Source organism: Ailuropoda melanoleuca, chromosome 9, assembly GCF_002007445.2.
Source record: "Ailuropoda melanoleuca isolate Jingjing chromosome 9, ASM200744v2, whole genome shotgun sequence".
NCBI classification, from domain to species: Eukaryota; Metazoa; Chordata; class Mammalia; order Carnivora; family Ursidae; genus Ailuropoda; species Ailuropoda melanoleuca.
The window spans coordinates 5,325,941-5,346,418 of NC_048226.1; the positions used below are offsets into that span (position 1 = coordinate 5,325,941).

The 20,478-nt window shown below is 46.5% G+C and overlaps 2 protein-coding genes across 6 annotated transcripts in view; one reads left to right on the top strand and one right to left on the bottom strand.

Moving 5' to 3' along the window:
- RCCD1 (RCC1 domain containing 1) overlaps positions 1 to 4,874 on the top strand; it is a 27,796-nt gene extending 22,922 nt beyond the window's left edge. The window contains exon 10 of the mRNA XM_034668891.1: positions 4,738 to 4,874. The gene's annotated coding sequence lies outside the window, so the exon portion shown is untranslated. The remainder of the gene's footprint in view (positions 1 to 4,737) is intronic.
- The window catches only part of PRC1 (protein regulator of cytokinesis 1), a 21,481-nt gene extending 1,211 nt beyond the window's left edge, over positions 1 to 20,270 (bottom strand). Inside the window, exons 1-14 of one of the 5 annotated variants that reach the window (XM_011225687.3) lie at positions 20,129 to 20,270; positions 13,458 to 13,590; positions 13,102 to 13,224; positions 10,767 to 11,000; positions 10,519 to 10,689; positions 9,894 to 10,043; positions 9,045 to 9,192; positions 8,138 to 8,274; positions 6,150 to 6,245; positions 4,708 to 4,854; positions 4,403 to 4,513; positions 2,548 to 2,658; positions 1,897 to 1,996; positions 1,458 to 1,499 (exon numbers count right to left, since the gene is read on the bottom strand). In XM_011225687.3, the coding sequence (XP_011223989.1) occupies positions 1,480 to 1,499; positions 1,897 to 1,996; positions 2,548 to 2,658; positions 4,403 to 4,513; positions 4,708 to 4,854; positions 6,150 to 6,245; positions 8,138 to 8,274; positions 9,045 to 9,192; positions 9,894 to 10,043; positions 10,519 to 10,689; positions 10,767 to 11,000; positions 13,102 to 13,224; positions 13,458 to 13,590; positions 20,129 to 20,139 (1,692 nt within the window). In that variant the 5' untranslated portion in view covers positions 20,140 to 20,270 and the 3' untranslated portion in view covers positions 1,458 to 1,479. Of the gene's footprint in view, positions 1 to 1,457; positions 1,500 to 1,819; positions 1,997 to 2,547; positions 2,659 to 4,402; positions 4,514 to 4,707; positions 4,855 to 6,149; positions 6,246 to 8,137; positions 8,275 to 9,044; positions 9,193 to 9,893; positions 10,044 to 10,518; positions 10,690 to 10,766; positions 11,001 to 13,101; positions 13,225 to 13,457; positions 13,591 to 20,128 lie in introns of all 5 variants that reach the window. The other 4 variants (XM_034667861.1, XM_002919782.4, XM_002919784.4 and 1 more) reach the window with 4 other exon arrangements.
- Between the last annotated feature and the right edge of the window lie 208 nt (positions 20,271 to 20,478).

Sequence of the window (20,478 nt, forward strand, 5' to 3'; positions counted from 1 at the left end):
TTGTAAGCATGGGCTCGTGTTGCCCTGAGCCCGAGGTCCCTCTCCAGCACAGGCTGTGTTAGGAACATACGATGAGAGACTCCGAGCACCATTCTGTTAGTCAGAGATTACACATGTGCACGTGGACCCGGGACCCCTTTCCTTAGCCAGTGCATTCTGTTAAAACCTCACTGAAGAGAAACCCCTTACACTTCACAAAGTACTGTACTGAGTTGTCAAGCTAGGCAGGCAACAACCTTTGGTCTTTTGAGCCCTTTATAAAGCAATGGGCCAGACCGTCTATCTACCAATCCCTGGGGCTGAGGGCCTTGTAACCTGCTGGTGATTTGATCTCATGCTGGAGCACATGGATAGAAGAAGCTAAAGCATGCACGACCACGGAGAGAGAGCTTAGTAGTGGTTAGTCTACCAGCCATAGCGACCAGAACCAGATGAACGTCCCTCCCTAGGCCTTGCCATAAAGATAAGCAGGTACATTTAAGCCCCAAGTGGGTAATATGGGGCTTGGCTAAGCAAGCAAGAGAAAGCGGGACCCTCTGTCCAGCAGTCAGCTAGCCAGAGCGACACACACTTCTAGAAATAAAACCATACCACTCATGGGATTTGGAAAAAGTGCCATGATATGGAGCTAGTTTCAATGTTCGAAACAAGCTCTAGCCTTGGGCAGCTGCCCCGTTCTCCGTCACTGCAGCGAGACAGGTGGCCCCATGGCTTTACGTCAGTGTCCCCCAGGGGGGAGGAGCAGCCCCCCTCTCGACAGGAAGACACTGAGGGAAGAGAACACGTTGTTAAGTGAAGAGCATTGCAGTTAATTGTTAGTAAAGACGGAGCAGGTTACTAGGAACTGAAGAGTGAGTTTCTGGAAAAATCACTTTTTCAGTGCCACAGGTATGCTTTAGCAGCTCAGTGTGGTAGAAACAGGTAGAGGCAAGGAAATGAGCATTGGCTAGCTCACAGTAGGCAAAGTTGGCAGTTCAGCCCCAAGGGGTTAGTAAGACATATACTCCAGGAAATAATCAGCATCCAGGCCAAGAACCTCATGATAGGCAGCACACAGCTGGGGCTCCCCTCCCCATGTGATGGGGCCTCTAATTCTTTCCAGCACAGTGGAGGCCTCTGATGTCACAGCTGGGGAGGGTGAAGGTCTTCTGGTGTGAAGTACATGAAAAAAAACAACTTTGCCTGACTTTAGGTAGGGCTGAGAATCCAATTCAAGTCTGAACAAGTGTTCTTGTTAATCAGCAGGTTAGGCTGTTGGGACTTAAGTCAGAAAGTAGTTTTGATTTCCACATTAGGAATTCCTGCTTCCTCTGGGGGGCGGGGTGGAAAGGTTCTATGATAGCACAGCTGAGATGATTGGTTAGTGTAGCTCCGTGCCCAGACGGGAATTAAGCCAGCAGATGTGACAGATGAGTTTGGAAAACGGACATGGTACATGCAGGGGTTGCCATACAGACCTGAAGCCCAACAGTGGAGCTGTCAGAGAGGGACGGATCCTTCTAAGAACAAAGAATTAAGACAATTACCAAGAACTCCACCAAGAGAACACCAGGGCAGTGATCAGAAGGGTCACCTCCTGCAGCCAGGGAATGGTATTTCTTAAGCAGAAGGATCCAGGTTAAATGTCGAGTTGCTGCTGCCACCTTTCTTCTTATATATCCCCTTAAACCACCCGACCCCATGCCATGGTCAAGGCAGGAAAGGGATTCTCAGCCTCCAAAGAACTGTCCTAATCGTCTGGGTGCCCTTGGGAAGAAAGCCACTCTGCCCCAACTGTGTGCTCCCCAGAGACTGGTAGATATTAGAAAAGGTGAATTACCGCAAACTCAGAATAGGTGCTGGCAACAGAATTAATGCTGAAGTTGCGCTGGAGGGGGGCCGAGGCGGGGTACCCACCGCTCAGGATGCTGCCATTGAGCTCCACGTTCTCCTTGTTGGCTCCATACCTCCCAGCACGGGGTGTTTTTTTCCCCGAACAAGTGGAAGTGATGACTGGCTGCAGAGAAAAGAAAGATCCATGCCTCATGCTTATAACGACCCCACACGCACGTACACATGCACGTGCAAATGGCCAAAGGCTAATAACATCTTTATATTATGCATGTGTCTGTAATCCTTTACTTGTGATTTTAAAAAATATATGAATTCTTAATGATTTGCAGAGTACCTGTCTTGAGCCCAGTCTGTAAAATCCCTGAAGGACATTTAGCACATATCCCTACTCTCCTTCTGTGAGCGTACCCGACTGTCTCGTGAGCCAGTGTCACCGGGACTGGAACCCACGCACAGGGACCTCACTCAGCAGCAGCTGAAGCCCAGGCTTTGAGCTGAGCCCACAGAATTACATCCCAGTGATTCCCATGATGCTACTGGGGTTCAGAATGACCATTCTCTTTTGTGTTTGTTTTTGACAAATAAGCTAGCTTACTCTCAGCATCTCAGTGAAAATTGAATCCAGGGATCTTAGAAACTAGAACACACAGGTGGGGCCCTGGGTAGACAGGCTGGAGCTGTGGTGGTGACGCCCTTGCACACAGAGCAACTGACCTTGCTGCCAGAAGGTGGAAGTCGAGACACGGGGGAACGGTAGACTGTCCCCCCAAAGACAGGTCGAATGCTGCTGTTGGCCGTGGCATTGGACATGGTGGTAGTGTTCAGCTAAGGACAGAAAAACAGAACATAGTTAACATGCTCAGCAGCCCATCCCTACACTTCGGAGAAAGGAATATAGGAAACGGTCTAAGAAAGATGGGTTTCACGGTTAAAAGCTTTGAGGAAACCTGTGATAAGTGTTCAAAGCCTATTTCTATCCGGATTGAACTACACCATGGTACAGCCATTTTGTTTCTAAATCTGTCAGATCTAGGTGTTTACTGAAGAGAAACAACAGCAGCTCCCCACACAAAGACCTGTGTACAAATACAGCCGCTTTGTGTATAACCGCCCAAACACCCCAGCCAAGCCGAATGTCCATCCACAGGCACAGAAGCAAATTGTGGTCAAGTCCTGCAGTGGAATGCTGGTCCCCGTTAGTATGGAACACCACAGATGAGGCTCACAGAAACGATGCTGCAGGAAAGACCCAGACCATAAAGGAGTACATACCGTACAAGTGCACACATGTAACACGTTAGAAAATGCAAACTAGTCCGTGGTGACAGCAAGTCTGAGGCTGCCGCAGGCTGTGGGGAGCCAGGGAGCACGAAGGGGCAGGAGGCATGTCTGTGTGCCATGGGTGTGTTCACAGGCTTGATCGTGGGGACGGTTTCATGGTGTATACATATGTCAAAACTTATCAAAGTGTACACTTTATGTGCCAATTTTACTCAATAAACTTAAAAAAAAAAAAAACCCAAAACTCTTAGGTAGGGGTGGCCTGGGTGGCTCAGTCATTTGAGCATCTGACTCTTGATTTCAGCTCAGGTTGTGATCTCAGGGTCGTGCGATCGAGCCCGGGGTTGGGCTCTGTGCTGGGCAAGGAGCCTACTTGAGATTCTCTCCCTGCCCCCTGCCCCAAGCATGGGCACGCACACTCTTTACGATAGTAAACCTTAAAATCTTTCTTTAAAAACTATATAATAACAATAGGGAGCTAGTTTAATAAATGAGAGCATGTCAAGAGGATAGAATGTACAGCTAATAATGAGCATATATTTGAAGAATGTTTGATGCTATGAAAAAAAAAAATCACAACCAACACCAAGTAGGGAAAAGGCAGAAATCCAAATTATATGTGATCTCTATTTTGCAAAAATACATTATTTAAAAGGTTTTTTAAAATCGGGAAAAACACCAGATATTCTCAGTGGTCCTCTTGGAATTTACTGCAGGTGATTTGTTTTAAGTAAACTCTACCCCCAACATGGGGCTTGAACTCCCAGCCCCAAGATCAAGAGTCACATGTTCTACTGACTGAGGCAGCCGGGCACCCCTGCAGGTGATTCTGAAACTATATAAAATACAAGCTGAAGAAAGAGAAGGGAAATAAATGCTCTACTTTGTTATCAGAGGGTTAAAATCCTCCCCAATTTCCTGCTCCAGAGATTAAGGAGTACTGAATATTCCATCTACTAAACATGAAAGTCTTTCACAGAATACCACAGTCACTTGTTGGAATTCCAGGATGAAACTTTGAAGGACTTCACCGGCAGTATGGTTTCCCCCGAGTTTAACCCAGGCCCTCACCAACAGGCACACATCCCAGCTGACCACTCCAGGACGGGCATTATCGAGTTGCTACTGGGGATTAAGTACAGTCTTTTGTTCATACTTTTAGAGTAACCCAACCCGGAAGGCCCCCGAAACCCTTCCCCGTCTGTAGGGCAGGAGGCAAGAGGTGGCCAAGAGCCCTGCAGCCTCAACAGCCCCTCGTAAAAAGCGGTTCGCAGAGCCCCGTGTTCACCTTGCGCACTTTGCCCGGCGTGTTGGGTGCCAGTCCTCGCCGCTTGTTGGGGGTTCGAGGAGCACTGCCATAGAGCATCTCTGTCTCTGTCTGCTTCTTGTTCTTAAGTTGCTGTGTGAAAGTCAGAAGCAACAGTGATAAATCTCAGGAAGGGAATAGGCCTCAGAAGGGACAGAAGCAGGGCCTGAAATCGAGTGCCCAGTCCCTGTACCCAGGGCTACCTCTTCAGCCACCCCCATCCCTGGCAGAGACCCTGGGCTGCTCACATTCCCGTTGTGCCCTCGTCCCACACTGTGCTCGCTCACTCTTTCTTGCTTGGCTCGCTCCTTCTCCAGTCGATGCATCTCCCATTGCTCCGTCACGTACTCCATGAATTTCTGCCCGTTCACCACAAATGCCTTCGAATGCTCCTGTTCCCACATTTCAATCCGTGCCTTCAACTCCTCTTCCAACTGGAACCATAGACAAGGTCATGCTAATTACTTCAAATCTTTGGTATGAAGCCTGAATGAAATGATTCTCCCAAAGGAGCACTCCGCCCCAGACACCATGAGCGGAACGGCACATGCTGGATCCAGGTGGGTACAGGTCAGAGTGACCAGAAAGCAAAGCCTGGGGATGGTTTATTCATAACACACGTGAAGGTAGGAAAAGGCAAGAACCCAGAGTCTAACTAGGCTTTTGGTGCCCGAAGCTGGAGGCAGCACTGGGCAAGAGCAGCAACATGAAACAGGCAGTGTGGGTTAAGAACACCACTCCCTGGGTTCTGATCTATAATCTTCCTCTTACTGGCTATGAAAAGGTGGGCAAGTTACATTCTCAGGGCCTCTGTTTCCTCATCTATAAAAATGGAAATGATACCAACCTCACAAGGACACTGTGACAACTAAATGAATAAATGGAAAACACTTTTGCAACAGTATCTGGTGCTTAATTCAATAAATGCTAACAATTACTATTAAAATAGACAACAATAGGGGCGCCTGGGTGGCTCGGTCAGTTACGCATCTGCCTTTGGCTTGGGTCATGATCTCGGGTCCTGGGATCGGACCCTGCGTTGGGCGCTCTGCTCAGCGGGGAGTCTCTGTTTCTCCTTCTCCCTCACCCACCACCCCACACGCTCTCTCTGATAAATGAATAAAATCTTAAAAAAGAAAAAACCCAACAGTAATGAAGCCCACAGCACCTTCTCAAAAGCTTGCCTTATGTTATAGACTGAATTGTTTCCTCCCCAAATTCATGTTTAATTCCTAACTCCCCCAGTATCTGAGAATGTGGCTTTATTTGGACATACAGGTAATGAGGTTAAATTGAAGTCATTCAGGTGGGTCCTAATCCAACATGACTGGTGGCTTTGTTAAGAGAAAATCTGGACATAGATATTACAGAAGGAAGGCCATGTGAAGATACAGAGAGAAGGCAAGTCATCCACAAGCCAGAAAGACCTCAAAAGAAACCCACACTATTGATACTTTGATCTCAGACTTCTAGCCTCCAGAGTTGTGAAAAAATAAATCTCTGTTGGTTAAGCCCCCCAGTCTGGGGCACTTTGCGATGGCAGCCCTAGAAAGCTGATAAACCTTGATATTCAGGTGCTTACACCAGGAGGGCTCGGGATATACTTATCATCCTTGCCTAAGCTTTGGAAGGAAAGACAGTTCTGGGGCAAGACAATTCAAAGCAAAGGATATACAAAAGATAAGGTATTTTGTAGCCAAGCACCAAAAACTCTTAGTTGCGATGTTACCTTGGGGAGTGTTTTTTGAAGCTTGGCTCGTTGCTTTTCTTCTTTTAGAAGATTCCCTCCACGATTTGTAAATCGACTTGGATCTGAAGCTTTTCTCTGTGGAAAAATACCTTTTAGTTAGAATAAGCCCCGAGATGATCAGACCAGTAACTTCTGCTACGATTCCTTGCTCTCATGAACTGATCCGTTAAGCTAAGGCTCAGAGTTCTACATCCCCATCCACCTTCAGCAGTGAGGCATGGTGGTGGTCTAAGACAGGAGATTAGGGGGGACACCACAGGCACATGCAAGATCATCCATGGGCGGGTAGGAAAACCACGGTTTCCTTGTCATCTAAAAGTAAGGTGGGGGCCTGGGGGGCTCAGTTGGTTAAGCATCGGCCTTCCACTCAGGTCATGATCACAAGGTTCCCGGACTGAGACCCACTTGAGACTCCCAGCTCAGCTGGGAGTCTGCTTCTCCCTCTGCCTCTGCCCCCTGGCTCATGGTCTCTCCCTCTCTCTTTCTAAGATAAATAAAATCTTAAAAAAAAAATAGAAGATAGGCTTTAATACATAATACACAACGTCACTGGCTCCCTCCCTTTCTCGGTTCAGATGTCAAAGAGGACTTGTGACCTATAGGAAATGAGAGGTGGAGGGACAAGGGAGAGGTCAACACTCAGGAGGGCTTGGTAGTGGTACCCCTACTTGCCCACTCACTTTTAGCATATTGACGATGCAGCTTAAACGTGCCCAGTCAGGAGATTTATAATCCGGTTTTTATGAAATTAACACTCACAAAATAGGCAAGTAAAAATGTAAAATGTTAGGCTTATTTTCTGTTTTTTTGTTTCTGTATCATGTATACAGTATATCAGAACAGTAATCTGAGCATGTAATTTGTACATATAAATTAAATGTATACACCCAAAAATTGGGAGATCATCAGAAATCTTTAGAAACAATCTTGACAATTTGGGGGCAAAGCCTATAAAGAAATGGTTTCCCTTCCAGACCACTTGATTGGTAACTGCCCATAAACACTAACTAAAGGGGATGGTAATTCGTTTCTTATTTTCCCTTAAATACTGGCATGTCAACAAGACTTACTTACCTGGCTCTTTACTGACATTTCCTACCCTTCCTTCTTGTTTTCAACCACAAGTTAAGGAGTCACTGAGGACTAGGACATCTGTTCTTAAACAGCTGTGAGACCTCACACAGGCCTCTCCGTGTGAGTCCTCATGTCCCTCCTGTAACCTTGTAGGGGTTGAACTCAGATCCTCTGAAGGCCCCTTTCAAGCTCTGAGAATAAGACTCCGTGTGCCCTACATGTGTCGTCTGGCTCATCCAGGTCCCAGCCCACAGCCCGGACAAGCTCTGAGCAAAGCTGTGAGTGCCAAGTCTATCAGAAGAAAAGGAATTCAGACTATACAGATGTGCCCTAATACCCAGGCAACTTTCTAAGAAGACAGAAAAAGCTGGAATCGTAGCAACTATTAACTGGCTACCCCACATCCGTCCTCTCCTTCCTCGGTACGGAGCACCCACGTTGATCCATGGCAGCTCCCCCAGCCTCACCAGCGGCTGGTGCGCTGTGCAAGCAGAAGTGCCGGCAAGCGCCCTCGGAGGGGCTGCAGGGGCCGTGCTTGGCGTGCGACAGCGGGAGCTCTAGAGCTTCCCTGAACCTGAGGTAAGGGCCACCCCGTAATGATGGGGGAGCCATGGGCTGGAGAACCTGGGACGTCACCGACTGCAGAACAGCCGCATCAGCCCCGGATGCCCCACCTGTGGACTTCCTTTATGCCTTACTGAGGCACCGATTTTTGTGCTTCTATGCTCTCACACAGGAGCTGCGCGAACACAGATGGGTTAGCATAACTCAGAGACTCAGTGATGAAGTCAGGGCGTTAGGAACCTGGTAAAGAGCAGAGAGTGGATTCTGACCGTGCACAGGGCAGGCCTTCGCACTTGTTCACACTCCAGGGAAACAAGCTAGGGCGGTACCTCGAACTCCAAGAAGAGTCTCCAGCTTTCTTCCCACTTCTGGACACCTTCAAAGAGCTCTCTGTGAACCTCATAGTAGTTTCTTAACCGCACAATCTCAGCATCATGGAGCTGGAGCAGATTTTCTGTATAGTCCTCTGCAAGATACAGGCCCAGTCGTTTAAAAACCTTCCCCTAGTGTTTAGTATCCCAATTTACTAATCCCTGACCTCATCCTCCTAAAATGGAAGTCAGTTTCTTCCTTATAGTAAAAGTGACACGTGAACAAGTATATATTGTGGATGATAAAGCCAGCTCTGCCACACGGTCAGTCTGGGGGAGTAGGGAGCTAGGGTGTGGATGACCATGATGAAGATTCTCAACGCTCTGTGTCACCTCTTGCCTAATTCTAGGTTTCCTTCATAGTCTTCCTTTCCAGGCTGCTCATAGAAAATGTCTAAAAACTTAGTACAATTTCATCTTTATACTCAGTATAGGTCAGACTAGAATTCCGTGGAGCTCTTGGGGATGGACTCCGCGGGCTCAGCTCCATGGGCTCTGCTGTTACCTGCTGTGTGCCTCTGGGTTAAGTTGCTGAACGGTTACGTGCCTTCGTGTCCTCATCTCTTGAGGTGAGGATTAAGTGAGACAGCGGTGTTAAGGGTTTGGCGCTGCACCTGGCATAGAGTAAGCCCCCGCCAGACTTGAGCCTCACAACTGCAGGCTACGGTGATCTCCTACTTCAGAAATCAAGAGCCCCCGTATTTCCTGGTGGCATTTGCACGTTAATTACACAGGAATGGCAATTTATGCTGCGTGGCTTGAAAAGGCAGCTCGATCTGTTCAGTGGAGGAAATACGCGCTGGTATGTCTGCCCTCATATAGACAAGCGAGGAGGCCACAGCAAGACTGCCGCCTGTGTACGAACCAGCATAGTAAGGAGCAAAAGCCTGTCTCTGCTCCTGGCTGTAGAAACACTGGTCCCAGTACTGAGCCAGCTCCACTCGAATTGCCTCAATCACTTTCTTCATGTTCTGCATCTTCAGTTCTTCCAACCGATCCACTTCCAATTGCAGCTGTAACAAGGAGACTTGGTAAAGGTGCTTGCCATACGTTCACTTTCACGGAGGAATACAAAAGTTCAAAAGCACCCCCAACTCCCATTTAAATAAAATTACAACACAAGCCACAGAGGTAAATCAACACTTTTTTTTTTTTTAAAGAGAGGTGAGAATGTGCGTGCCTCTGCACAGCAGAATGGCAGAGAGGGAGAGAATCCTGAGCAGGCTCTGAGCTGGGTGTGGGGCTGGATACCCCGACCCTGAGATCATGACCTGAGCCAAAATCAACAGTTGGACACCCACCCCACTGATCCATCCAGGAGCCCCAATCAACACTTTTTATAGCACTGATATCATAGGAGCCAGAAACCTAGGAAATGTACACAAAGGACAGAAGACAAGCAGGCCACGGCCACCCTTGTCTAATGCTTGCCTTAAAAATAGGTTCTCGGGGCACCTGGGTGGCTTAGTCGGTTAAGCGTCTCCCTTCAGCTCAGGGTCTTGGGATCGAGCCCCACATTGGGCTCCCTGCCCTCTCCCTCTGCCCCTCCCTGCCTGCTCGTGTTCTCGCACACTCTGCACCTCTCTCAAATAAATACATAAATCTTTAAAACAAAACAAAACAACAAACAGGCTCGCTCGAGGCAGACACTGTTGAAGACAATACACCGGACACTCGCAGAGACTGCTGACCCAGTGCCCATCGGATTTCTTACCGCTTTCCTGACCTTGGCCTTTGACCCAGTCATAACCGTGGCCACAGCTTCTCTCTCTTCTGCAGGTATCTGCAACCTGTCCCAGAGCTCTCGGATCTGAGCTCGCAGACCCTCACACACTGCTTCATTTTGTGACTTTCGCATTTCCAGCTGTAGCAAGGAGAGCCAATGGTTATGGCAAAGACAGCAGCACAAAGGCCAGCCCTGTGGCTTCCCGCAAAGAAATGTCTGGACCCACACGGAGAAGAAGCACTTTTACTAGATTGTAAAAAAGTGTGTTTTCATGACTTCTGAACACAAACTGTATGGCTGCCATTATGGCAATTCAAGTCCCAAGAATTAGGATTCAGATTTTTAATTAAAAAAATTAAATATTAAGCTAATTCACACGACTAATATTAGTTCATCCAAAATTTCAATTTCACATTCTTAGAGCCACAAATTTGTTAAAAAAAAAAAAAAAAAAAGACAAAAAACTCCCGAGGTTATGTATCATTTACTATCTTTATCCTCCCTCATTCTTTTAACTTACGCTGGCTTATTTAAGACCGAAGGAAAAACTGTCAGTTTTTTCAGCTCTCTGGACACTGTGGAGACCCCAGGCCATTGTGTGAGTAGTCATTACCTGCCGAAGCAACTTCTGTAGTGTAGCAATATTCTCCAGAGATAAGCAAAAAGCATCTTCATCCTCACACACCACATCTCTTTCAAAGCTTGTGTCTGGGGTGTGATCTAATTCCTCCATACACAGGATGATCTGTCTCTTTATGTTGACAAACTCCTCGCGTCTAGACGCCTATGAAATAAAATGATTACAAGTACCTACAGGAAAGTCAAAACTGAGTTTTAGGAAATATGAATGCAAGCACTTACCTTCGTTTCCCTCAGCGTGGCCACGTGTTGTCTGAATTGGCTCAGTTCTTCTAAGCTGGGAACTGAGGTGCTGTCGACGTCATAGCGGGGCACGCACAGAATTTCACACAGCTCTTGATCTTGTTCTTGGAGTAGTTTCAGTTCCTGTCTTCGCTCCTTTTTCTGTTTTCGCATCAGTTCTACCTGAGTGCGCAAATCCTTTTCTAGCTGCAAGATGGTTGTCTCTCCTTCTTCCTGAAGGAGACAATGTACCAAGTGAGAAGGTTCCAAATGGATCTCTTCAAATGAAGAGAAGGACAATGGAAGAGGGCTAGGATGACAGACTTTTTTTTTTTTTAAAGATTTTATTTATTTATTTGAGAGAGCGAGCAAGAGAGAGCACGAGCGGGCAGAGGGAGAGGGAGAAGCAGCCTCCCCGCCGAGCGGGGAGCCCAACATGGGGCTCAATCCCAGGACCCCGGGATCATGACCCAAGCCGAGGGCAGAGGCTTAACCGACTGAGCCACCCAGGTGCCCCCAGGATGACAGACTATTCTAGTTAAACTTACAAATAAGTCAACTCATGGCCAACAAAATATGGCACAGAGAGCGTTCCCTAAGAACAGTCTCGAATAAGGAAAGGCACCAGGACACTTTCGCAAGAGGTGAAAAGTGCTTGGAAAGCTTGCTTTGAGTTGGCTGTAGTGTAGTATATTCAGTTAAAAACGCGATGCTCATCCTAATAATCCTAAGAACATCACCAACCAAAAAAAATAGTCCTTGCTCTACTCCAAATGATTAACAAGAGGGCAGTTATAGGACTTAAAAATTTACACGGTTTTATTCAACATTGGTGAACTAATATAAACTGTCATGTAATTCAAGGGAGATATATCACTGCATATCTAACTTCTCACCTAATTTCACGATGAAAGTTTAAAAAAAAAAAAGACTAAAGAAACTATTTGTCTAAAATCAATGATATATATGCCATTTCTGCAGACTCCAGGAAACTCCACTAATGTCATGATCTGTCTGATTGCTCTTGGTTACCACCTCCTTAACCCTTTAAAGGTGGTATCCGGGGCGCCTGGGTGGCTCAGTCAGTTAAGCGTCAGCCTTCGGCTCGGGTCATGTCCCAGGGTCCTGGGATCGAGCCCCGCATCATCAGGCTCCCTGCTCAGCGGAGAGCCTGCTTCTCCATCTGCCCCACCCCCCCCACCCCAGCTTATGCTCTCTCAAATAAATAAATAAAATCTTTTGAAAGAAAGAAAAGCAGGGAAGGAGGAAGGGAGGAAGAAAAGAAGGAAAAGAAACTCCCTCCTAGGCTGACTCCATCTAGATCCCCAGGTAGTCCTTCCTGTGACAGGGAGAGGGTCCCAAGAATCTTATATCCATCGTGTGCTGGCCCTGCATTCACATCTATTCTAATCACCCTCCCAGGTTCCACATTGGTTTTCATTTCTATGATCCCAACACTATTTTTACTGGTTCTCCCCGGGGACATGTTTTGGCACCCTATCCTATCTGTTACTCATTTCATTCTTGCTGTTGTCCTCATTCAAGCCCTGCCTTGTGCTGGACCACAAAACAGCAACCTCTCAGCCTGGTGCACAGATAATCCTGCATGCTCTGAATTTGACTATGCTCTCTGGACGCTCCCGCTTTTGAGACATTTCTTCTCAAGTAGCTGTTTTGGCTGGTTCAGTGGTATGCAACTACTGGGTATGAAAAAACCACAAAGACAGGTGTTTTGGTAACTTTCCCTTGTATTACTAGTCACTTTTGCTTCCTACGTAGTGCTTTTCATTTTCTTTCTTTCTTCTTTCTTTTTTTTAAAGATTTTATTTATTTGACAGAGAGACTGAGAGAGCACAAGCAGGGGGAGCAGTAGAAACAGAGGAGAAGCAGGCTCCCCGCCGAGCAGGGAGCTCCATGTGCGGCTGGATCCCAGGACCCTGGGATCATGACCTGAGCCAAAGGCAGACACTTAACCATCTGAGCTACCCAGGTGCCCCATGCTTTTCATTTTCTTTCAGAGAAAGGATAGCATAGTACCATCTATACCTAGCTTTTCCTTAGAGTTAAAAAAAAAAAAAAGTTATATGCCCTGCAAACTGATAGCAAGAGGAAGCTTGTTTTTGATCAAAGGCTTGCCAACACTTATTAGCTGTTCCACCTCTAACAGGGCAACTCTTTACATAAGTGAAAGCTGCTGAACTAATTAACTAGGTGGCAAATTCTCCCCACTTTTTATGGCCAAGATTCTACAAGGAAACCTTCCACCTGCAGCCGCAAGTCAGAGTTCCTTCCTAAATCTCAGACCAAGCAGAAGCCCCCAAGCCCCACCACGAACCTGAAATGGTTCGACGTGTAACTCGCTGCACAGGGTATTCAGCTCTTTTTGACAGATGGAAATGCTTTTGATGAGCCTTTCCTTCAGGCTTTCCTCTTCAGCAATCATCATATCCAGGAGGTCCTACAAGAAAAAACAGTCTCATAAAAGTTTGCGGTCAATGGGGGAAAAAAAGAAAAACCCAAACCAATAACACCAAAACCTTCATAATTACAAATTCTTAAGAAAGGACTTCAATAGAACAAAACCAGGAAGAGCTTGTGACATTCCGGTGTCCCTTCCACAGCCATCTCTGATGGGACACCAGTATCCATACTGCTGTCCCACTGCAAACAGACAAGCACGACTCAACTCACCTTGATATGCTTCTTTACAACCTCAGTTCTTTGTAACCGCTGGTCCTCTGGAATCCCAATTAATTCCCAGATTTCCCGAAGGTGATTCAGAGCTTTCTGGAGACATACTATGGACTCCTCCGCCAGCACCTCACTGAAAAGCAAAAGAGAAGCCAGTAACATGACCCACTGCCTCCAGACTGAAAGCAGTATTTACAAAAACTAAATAGACTCCTTTCTTGGTGGCCTCAGGCTAAAACAAACTGAAAACAAGCATTCAGCTTTAACTGCTCCTCTTCCAGAACACAACACTGGCAAAGCAAAATTCAGTATCGCCTTACACTGTAGAAATGCAATCTTTTTCTTCTTCTTAAGTAGGCTCCACGCCCAGCATGGAACCCAACATGGGGCTTGAACCCATGACCCCGAGCTCAACACCTGGGTTGAGATCAAGAGTCGATGTTCAACCAACTGGGCCACCCAGGCGCCAGGTAATTCAATCTTCTCGATAATATTCAGAATCAGGACTTCCATCAACAATTCTACCTGGGGCAGTACAATACAGAATTATAAAGAAAAACAGACCAGCACCTGGCTGGCTTAGTCAGCAAAACATATGACTCTTGAATTTAAGGTTGTGAGTTCGAGCCCCATGCTGAGTGTAGAGATTACTTAAAAAGGAAAGATAAACCACACAAAATAAACTCCCAGCTAACACAAGAGCTTGGTTGGTGAGAAGCTCCTATAAAATAGCTGGCAATTTATTACAATTTTGTTGTTCTTAAGTTACAACTACTGACTTACAGAATGGCTAAAATTACAAAAGTGAGGATACAGCAAAACCAGGACTTTCACATACTACTGGTCTGGAGTGGAAACTGGTACAACCACTTTGAAGCCTGCTGGCAGCATCTACTGAAGCCGAACCTAGCAGTTCCACTTCTACAGGCGGGCCCAGCAGACACGGACAGACACGTGCTAAAGACACGCACAGGGAGGGTCAGAGCAGCACTACTCACAATAGCCTAAGAGCAGAAGCGACCCGATGTCCACCAACAGAATAAACAGTACATTCCCACCATGGAATAATACAGCAATGAATACACAACGTGACTAAGGCTCAGAAATATTCTGTTCAACTATGCTAAATGAAGACGTCAAGTGCAAAAAGACTACACACTATAGGATTCCATTTTATGAAATTCTAGAAAAACAAAAGTTATAGTAAAAGAAAGCCTGGGATCGGAGCAGGAAATCAACGACAAAAGGGCACAAGGAAACTTTTTTATGGTGATGGAATGGTCCTAGATCTAGACGGTGATTCCCTAACTGTATATAATGACCAAAATTCAAAGTATACACATAAAATGAGTTAATTTTACTGTATGTAAACTATGCCTCAAATCTAAAAAAGCAAAAAAGGAGGTAAGGGGGTGCCTGGGTGGCTCAGTGGGCTGGGTGTCCGACACTTGATTTCAGCTAGGGTCATGAGCTCAGGGTTGTGAGATCAAGCCCTGCCTCAGGCTCCTGGCTCAGCACAGAGCCTGCTTGAGATTCTCTCCTGCTCCTCCCTCCCACTCACGCATGCACACACACTCTCTCTCTCTCTCAAATAAATAAATAAAATCTTTGGGGAAAAAAGGAGGTAAAACAAAACTAATGTGAAAAACAAACAGAAAGTTGGGGAAGAAAAGGAAAAAACATTTGAGTGAAACAAATGAGACAAGCAAGCATATATTACCACGTGATTCCATTTTTATAATTCAAACACAAGCAAAACCAAGGCATTCTTTCAGTAGTCAGGCTGGTGGTCGCCATTGTCCTGGGAGGTGGTGACCGGGCGGGGATACAAGGAGCACTGGTTACATAGGTGTGCGCTGACTTTGTGAAAATCGATAGAGTTGGCACTTGGATTTATGCACATTTCTGTATGTTATTCTTCAATCACGAAAAGTTTATTTTAAAAAATTCATTGTTTATCTGATACAAATTTAACTGGGCACCTTTTATCTTAAAAAAAAAGTTTACTTTAAAAATGATAACCATTAGTCTGCTTCACGTAACATTCAAAAAACAGAAATTTTCTTTCCTTTCTTAGGTACAAATGGCTAACGAAGACACTGCTCTGGCTCCAGAGAAACTAGAAGTGGATGTGTTTTGCTACCAGTAGCAGTGAGGCCCAGAACAAGCCAATCTTTTCGTGTGCAAAGGAGGGGCTCAAGGATCTCATTGGCCCCCGTGTGCCTCTGGGTATTCGAGTCACCGGCCTGGATCTCTAAGAATAGCAGTTTCTCCACAGGTTTTAGTATTTTCACATCTAAGACATTTCTCTAGCCAAGAAATCCCAATTTAAAGGTTGCCTATCAAAAGAAAAAAAAAAATTAGGTTGCCTCTCCTAGATGAAGAAAAGCTTTGGCACAAACTCCAGTTGTCTATACCAGATGGGTAATATCAATATCCAGATAGTGAATAGTGTTTCAAAGAATTTATTGTACTCCATTCATTTTAGAAATGTTAACAGGTAATAAGGCATTCATTTAATCTCAATCAACTAAAGTTAATTATTCTAATCTCAATTAACTAAAGTTTAACTACAGGGCCTCCCCAGACACTCCAATTTTAAGACAAAAGAATGCAAAAATCAGGGGTGCCTGGGTGGCTCAGTCGTTAAGCGTCTGCCTTCGGCTCGGGGCGTGATCCCGGCGTTACGGGATCGAGCCCCACATCAGGCTCCTCCTCTGGGAGCCTGCTTCTTCCTCTCCCACTCCCCCTGCTTGTGTTCCCTCTCTCGCTGGCTGTCTCTCTGTCGGATGAATAAATAAAATCTTTAAAAAAATGCAAAAATCAAAATCCCAATCTTTGCATTTTATTAAAAATAACCCACAAGATCTCACCTGTGGTCAAAATTCAATCTGAATGCAAAACACCGTGTTGAGCCAGACCAGCCCAGGGCACTGCTCTGAGGGGCACAACTTCAGGGAGTGGGGCACAGTCTGTTCCAGGCTGGCCCCCACCCTCGCCACCTGCACAGCTAGGACGGTTGGGGTGTCTTGAAAACAAAATCCAGTCAGGCCTCTGCTCAACCACTCCCTTCAAAGTTTCCCATTGCCCTCAGGAAACACTTCAACCACTTTCAAAAGAAAGGCTTTCAAAACCTCTCTTCAGGTTTGTCTCTTAGTCTCTCTCAGCGCTCACTCCCAAACATTCCAGCCCAGGAACTTCTGAGCGTTTCCGACACGCCCTTCAGCAGGTGCAGCTCTCAGCTGACGATGCCGCCATGCTTCTGCACACTACCTTCCACCTGCCGTCACCTTCTTTGGGCAGCTGTGGATGCCTCACGGTCATCCCCCCCGACACGGCCCCCATCCACCGTGTAGACCATGGACTCAAGGGCAAGGATTGCCAGGTCTTATCCATCTTCCTTTTACTAGATCCTAATGCACAGCAATTGTTCGATAAATGGCCTTGAGTTCCTGCCAAGGGCTCATTATGCCTCTAGGTTCCAGCTACCTTCAGTTCATGAGCTCCCACATACTGACAAAGAGACTTAAAAGCAGTGCTGCCTAGCTATGTGAAACAGAGGATGAAGTGATCACTTTTCTGAAGCGTAAAAATCTAGCACATGGTAAAAGAACCTGAATAAACATTTCTCCAAAGAAGATATAGAGTGGCCAATAAGCACGTGACTACACTGAACATCACTAGCCACTAGTGAAATGCAAATCAAAACCACAAAGAGATACACCTCATAGGCACCAAGATGGCTATAATAAAGACAGTTAAAGAAACAAAAGTGTTGACAAGGATGCGGAGAAGTCGGAGGCCCTCAGATACTGCTGGTGGGAATGTAAAATGGTGCAGCCTGCTTGGAAAACAGTCCAGCAGTGCCTCAGTTGAACACAGAGTTACCATATAACTCAGAAATTCCATTCCTAGGTATTTACCCAAGAGAAATGAAAACATGTCCCACAAAACTCATGTACAAATGTTTATAGCAGCATTTTTATAATAGGCAAAAAGTAGAAACAACCCAAAATGGCCATCAACTAATGAATAGGTAAATGTGATATACCTATCCAATGAAATGTTATTGGCAATAAACCTGGAAAACGTTATGCCAAGGGAAAGAAGCCAGTCACAAATGACAATGTATCATAGGATTCAATTTATATGAAATATCCAGAACAGGCAAATCTATAGAAACAGAAGTAGATTGGTAATTGTGTGGGGCTGGGGTGGGGGGAGGGAGGAAGGTGGGAAAAGGGACTGACCTCTAATGGGCATGGGCTTTTTGAAGGATTGATGAAAATGTTCTAAAACTGTGGTGGTAATTGCACAACTCTGTAAATATACTAAAACCCATCAAACTGCATGCTACACGTAAAGTAAGAAATCATTTAAAAGACCATTTGAGATCTTTTCCAGTCCAGTGACTTAGTTTCAAGAGACTGGGGAAAATTGGACCTTTTTACAATCGTTTGTGTCCTTGGGAGGTATTCTAAGTATCCTCAGCTTTTTGGTGATGTGTTAGAAGAAAAAAATCTCAAATTTGTACTTTTTAGGAAATTACCTGAATCTATTTACAGGCAGTATATAATTGCTCCAAGAGAATTATTATCCACAGTGAATGCACTGAGGTATCTTATGATCATACAACTTTTTTGAAATGTCAAGTTACTCATTCAAAAATACTACTTGAATATTTATTTTATACAAGGTGTATTCTAAGTGTTGGGATTCAGCACTGAATAAAACTGACATCCCTGCCATTTTGGAGTTTACATTCTAATAGTAAAAGAAAAGTGATAAATAAGCAAATCTTTCATTAAATGGTAGTACCAGCTGTGGAGAAATCAAGCAGAGATTTAAGGCAGAGACAGGCTTTTACTCTAAAATACGAAATCATTGGAGGATTTTGGCTCTTGTGTTGACAATAAGCTTCAGGAGGCCAAGGCAGAAGCAGGGAGGCTAGTTAAAAGACCAGTGGAACACAGCAAGAGATAATGGTGGTGACAGCAGAGCTGGGGAGGAGTGAGACTGCGGCTGTCTTTTCAAAGTTAAGACTAATCTTAGGAATGAAAGAAAGAGGTGTTGGGGTGATATAAGAATTAGTATGAATGTTGTTTAGGGTGGAACCTTTTTTAATTCTTTGAAAAACGGTACTCGAGTGAGAAGGGTTTCTCACTAGAAGATCTGTAATTCCAAACGCCCATTTTCCAACAGGCCCAATAAGATTTGTTCAAGTAATCGAATCCGAGGGATGGTTAACTTTTTCATTATAAAAATTGTGTGCGGGGCGGCTGGGTGGCGCAGTCGTTAAGCGTCTGCCTTCGGCTCAGGGCGTGATCCCGGCATTCTGGGATCAAGCCCCACATCAGGCTCCTCTGCTGGAGGCCTGCTTCTTCCTCTCCCACTTCCCCTGCTTGTGTTCCCTCTCTCGCTGGCTGTCTCTGTCAAATAAATTAAAAAAAAAAATTGTGTGCATACTATTTTTAGTTAGTGGCCCATCTATCTGCTTGAGGTTAGCGGTCCATTTGCTGTAGACATTTGTTTTGGTTTTAATTGGATCTGAGATCTACAGATCTCATGTCATTTAATTCTGTAAAAGTAATTTGACTAAATTAGTAAGCATAGCTAAGTTTTTCAATTAAGTCACAAATCAAATAACACTGCAGATTATGGTCCAGATTAAAAAAAAAACAGCTTTATTGAAGTTATCTTTAAAACTCTGGCTGTTTTTCTAATGGTACCGTGATTTGTACTCAATTCCCATTCTCCGGAAGGCAAGCACTTGAAAAAGAACGAGGAGAATTAGTAATTATGGAAGGAAGAGCCTTCTACAGCCATAGAGCAATCAGTCTGACCAATAACTAACTACCAACTATAACGAATCATCACAGTGCCTCACCCACCCCTTTCAGAAAGTAGGATTAACGTTTTTATCACTCTTAACACGAGAGCCCTATACTCTGGTATTATCTTTATTTTAGAACAAGCTGACATCCCTGCCCTTTTGGAGTTGACATTCTGAGAGCAAAAGAAAGATGATAAATAAGCAAACCTTCCATTAAGTGGCAGTAAGTGCTACAGAGGGGAAATAGGAGAAAGGAGGTAGGAGACAACAGACATTCGGTGTGGCGAGTCTGGCCCCCACTTCAAGTCGGCCGCCCCTTCCCCAGCACCGCCCGGGGAGTCGTGGAAAAACACCGGGGAGGAATTCCTTAGTGGAATTCCTGAACTTGCAAGGAAACCCGGCTATCTGTCCAAGTCAGGTCAAACGTTAGCACTGCAGACCGACCCCGCGGAAGACACGGATAAACGGAACACCTGACGGCCTTAAAGAGAAGCGAGCAACCGGACCACAAAAGACGCAGTTCTTAGAACAGGCCGCAGGTGCCAAGAGGCAGCAGCTGAGAGGCCGGCGGGCGGGCGGGGCTCGCGGACACCCCGGGTGCGTCTGGGCCTCGGGGGCCCGTGGCCGCCGGGGCCGGTGCGCCGCAGGTGTGGCCTCCGCCGCGTCCGGGCGCTCGGCCCCGGAGCCAGCTCGGCGCTCCCCAGCCCTGCCCGCCGCGCCCGGGCTTCACTCGGCGCGGGCTGACGTACCACCCGCGCCCCGGGCCGCCTCGGGGACCCCGCACCCGGAACGGGGGTCGCTCCCTCCCGTGTCCCCTCGACCCTCCCGCAGCCCGCACCTTCTCCTCATGGCGGACGCTCCAAACAGCCGGCCGTCGAGGCCCCAGACCTCCTCCACGCGGAGTTGAGCGCAGCAACCTTCCCGAAGGACCCGCTGTATTTCTCCAGGCCGCGTCTCCGCGAGCCGTTAGGTCACCGCGGAATTTCAAACCGAGCCCGAAGGCGGAGCAGCCCCGCGATTGGCGCCCTGAACCGTCGCTCCTCGCCAAGCCCCGCCCCCGGCGCGCCGGGGCCTCTGAGCGGGGTCTCGCGCGCTGGGCGTGGGAAAAGCTCGCTCTCCGACTGGCGGAACGGTAGCTGTCTGCGCGTGCGCCGGATCTCGGCGGAGCCTGGAGGGACGTCCTTCCCG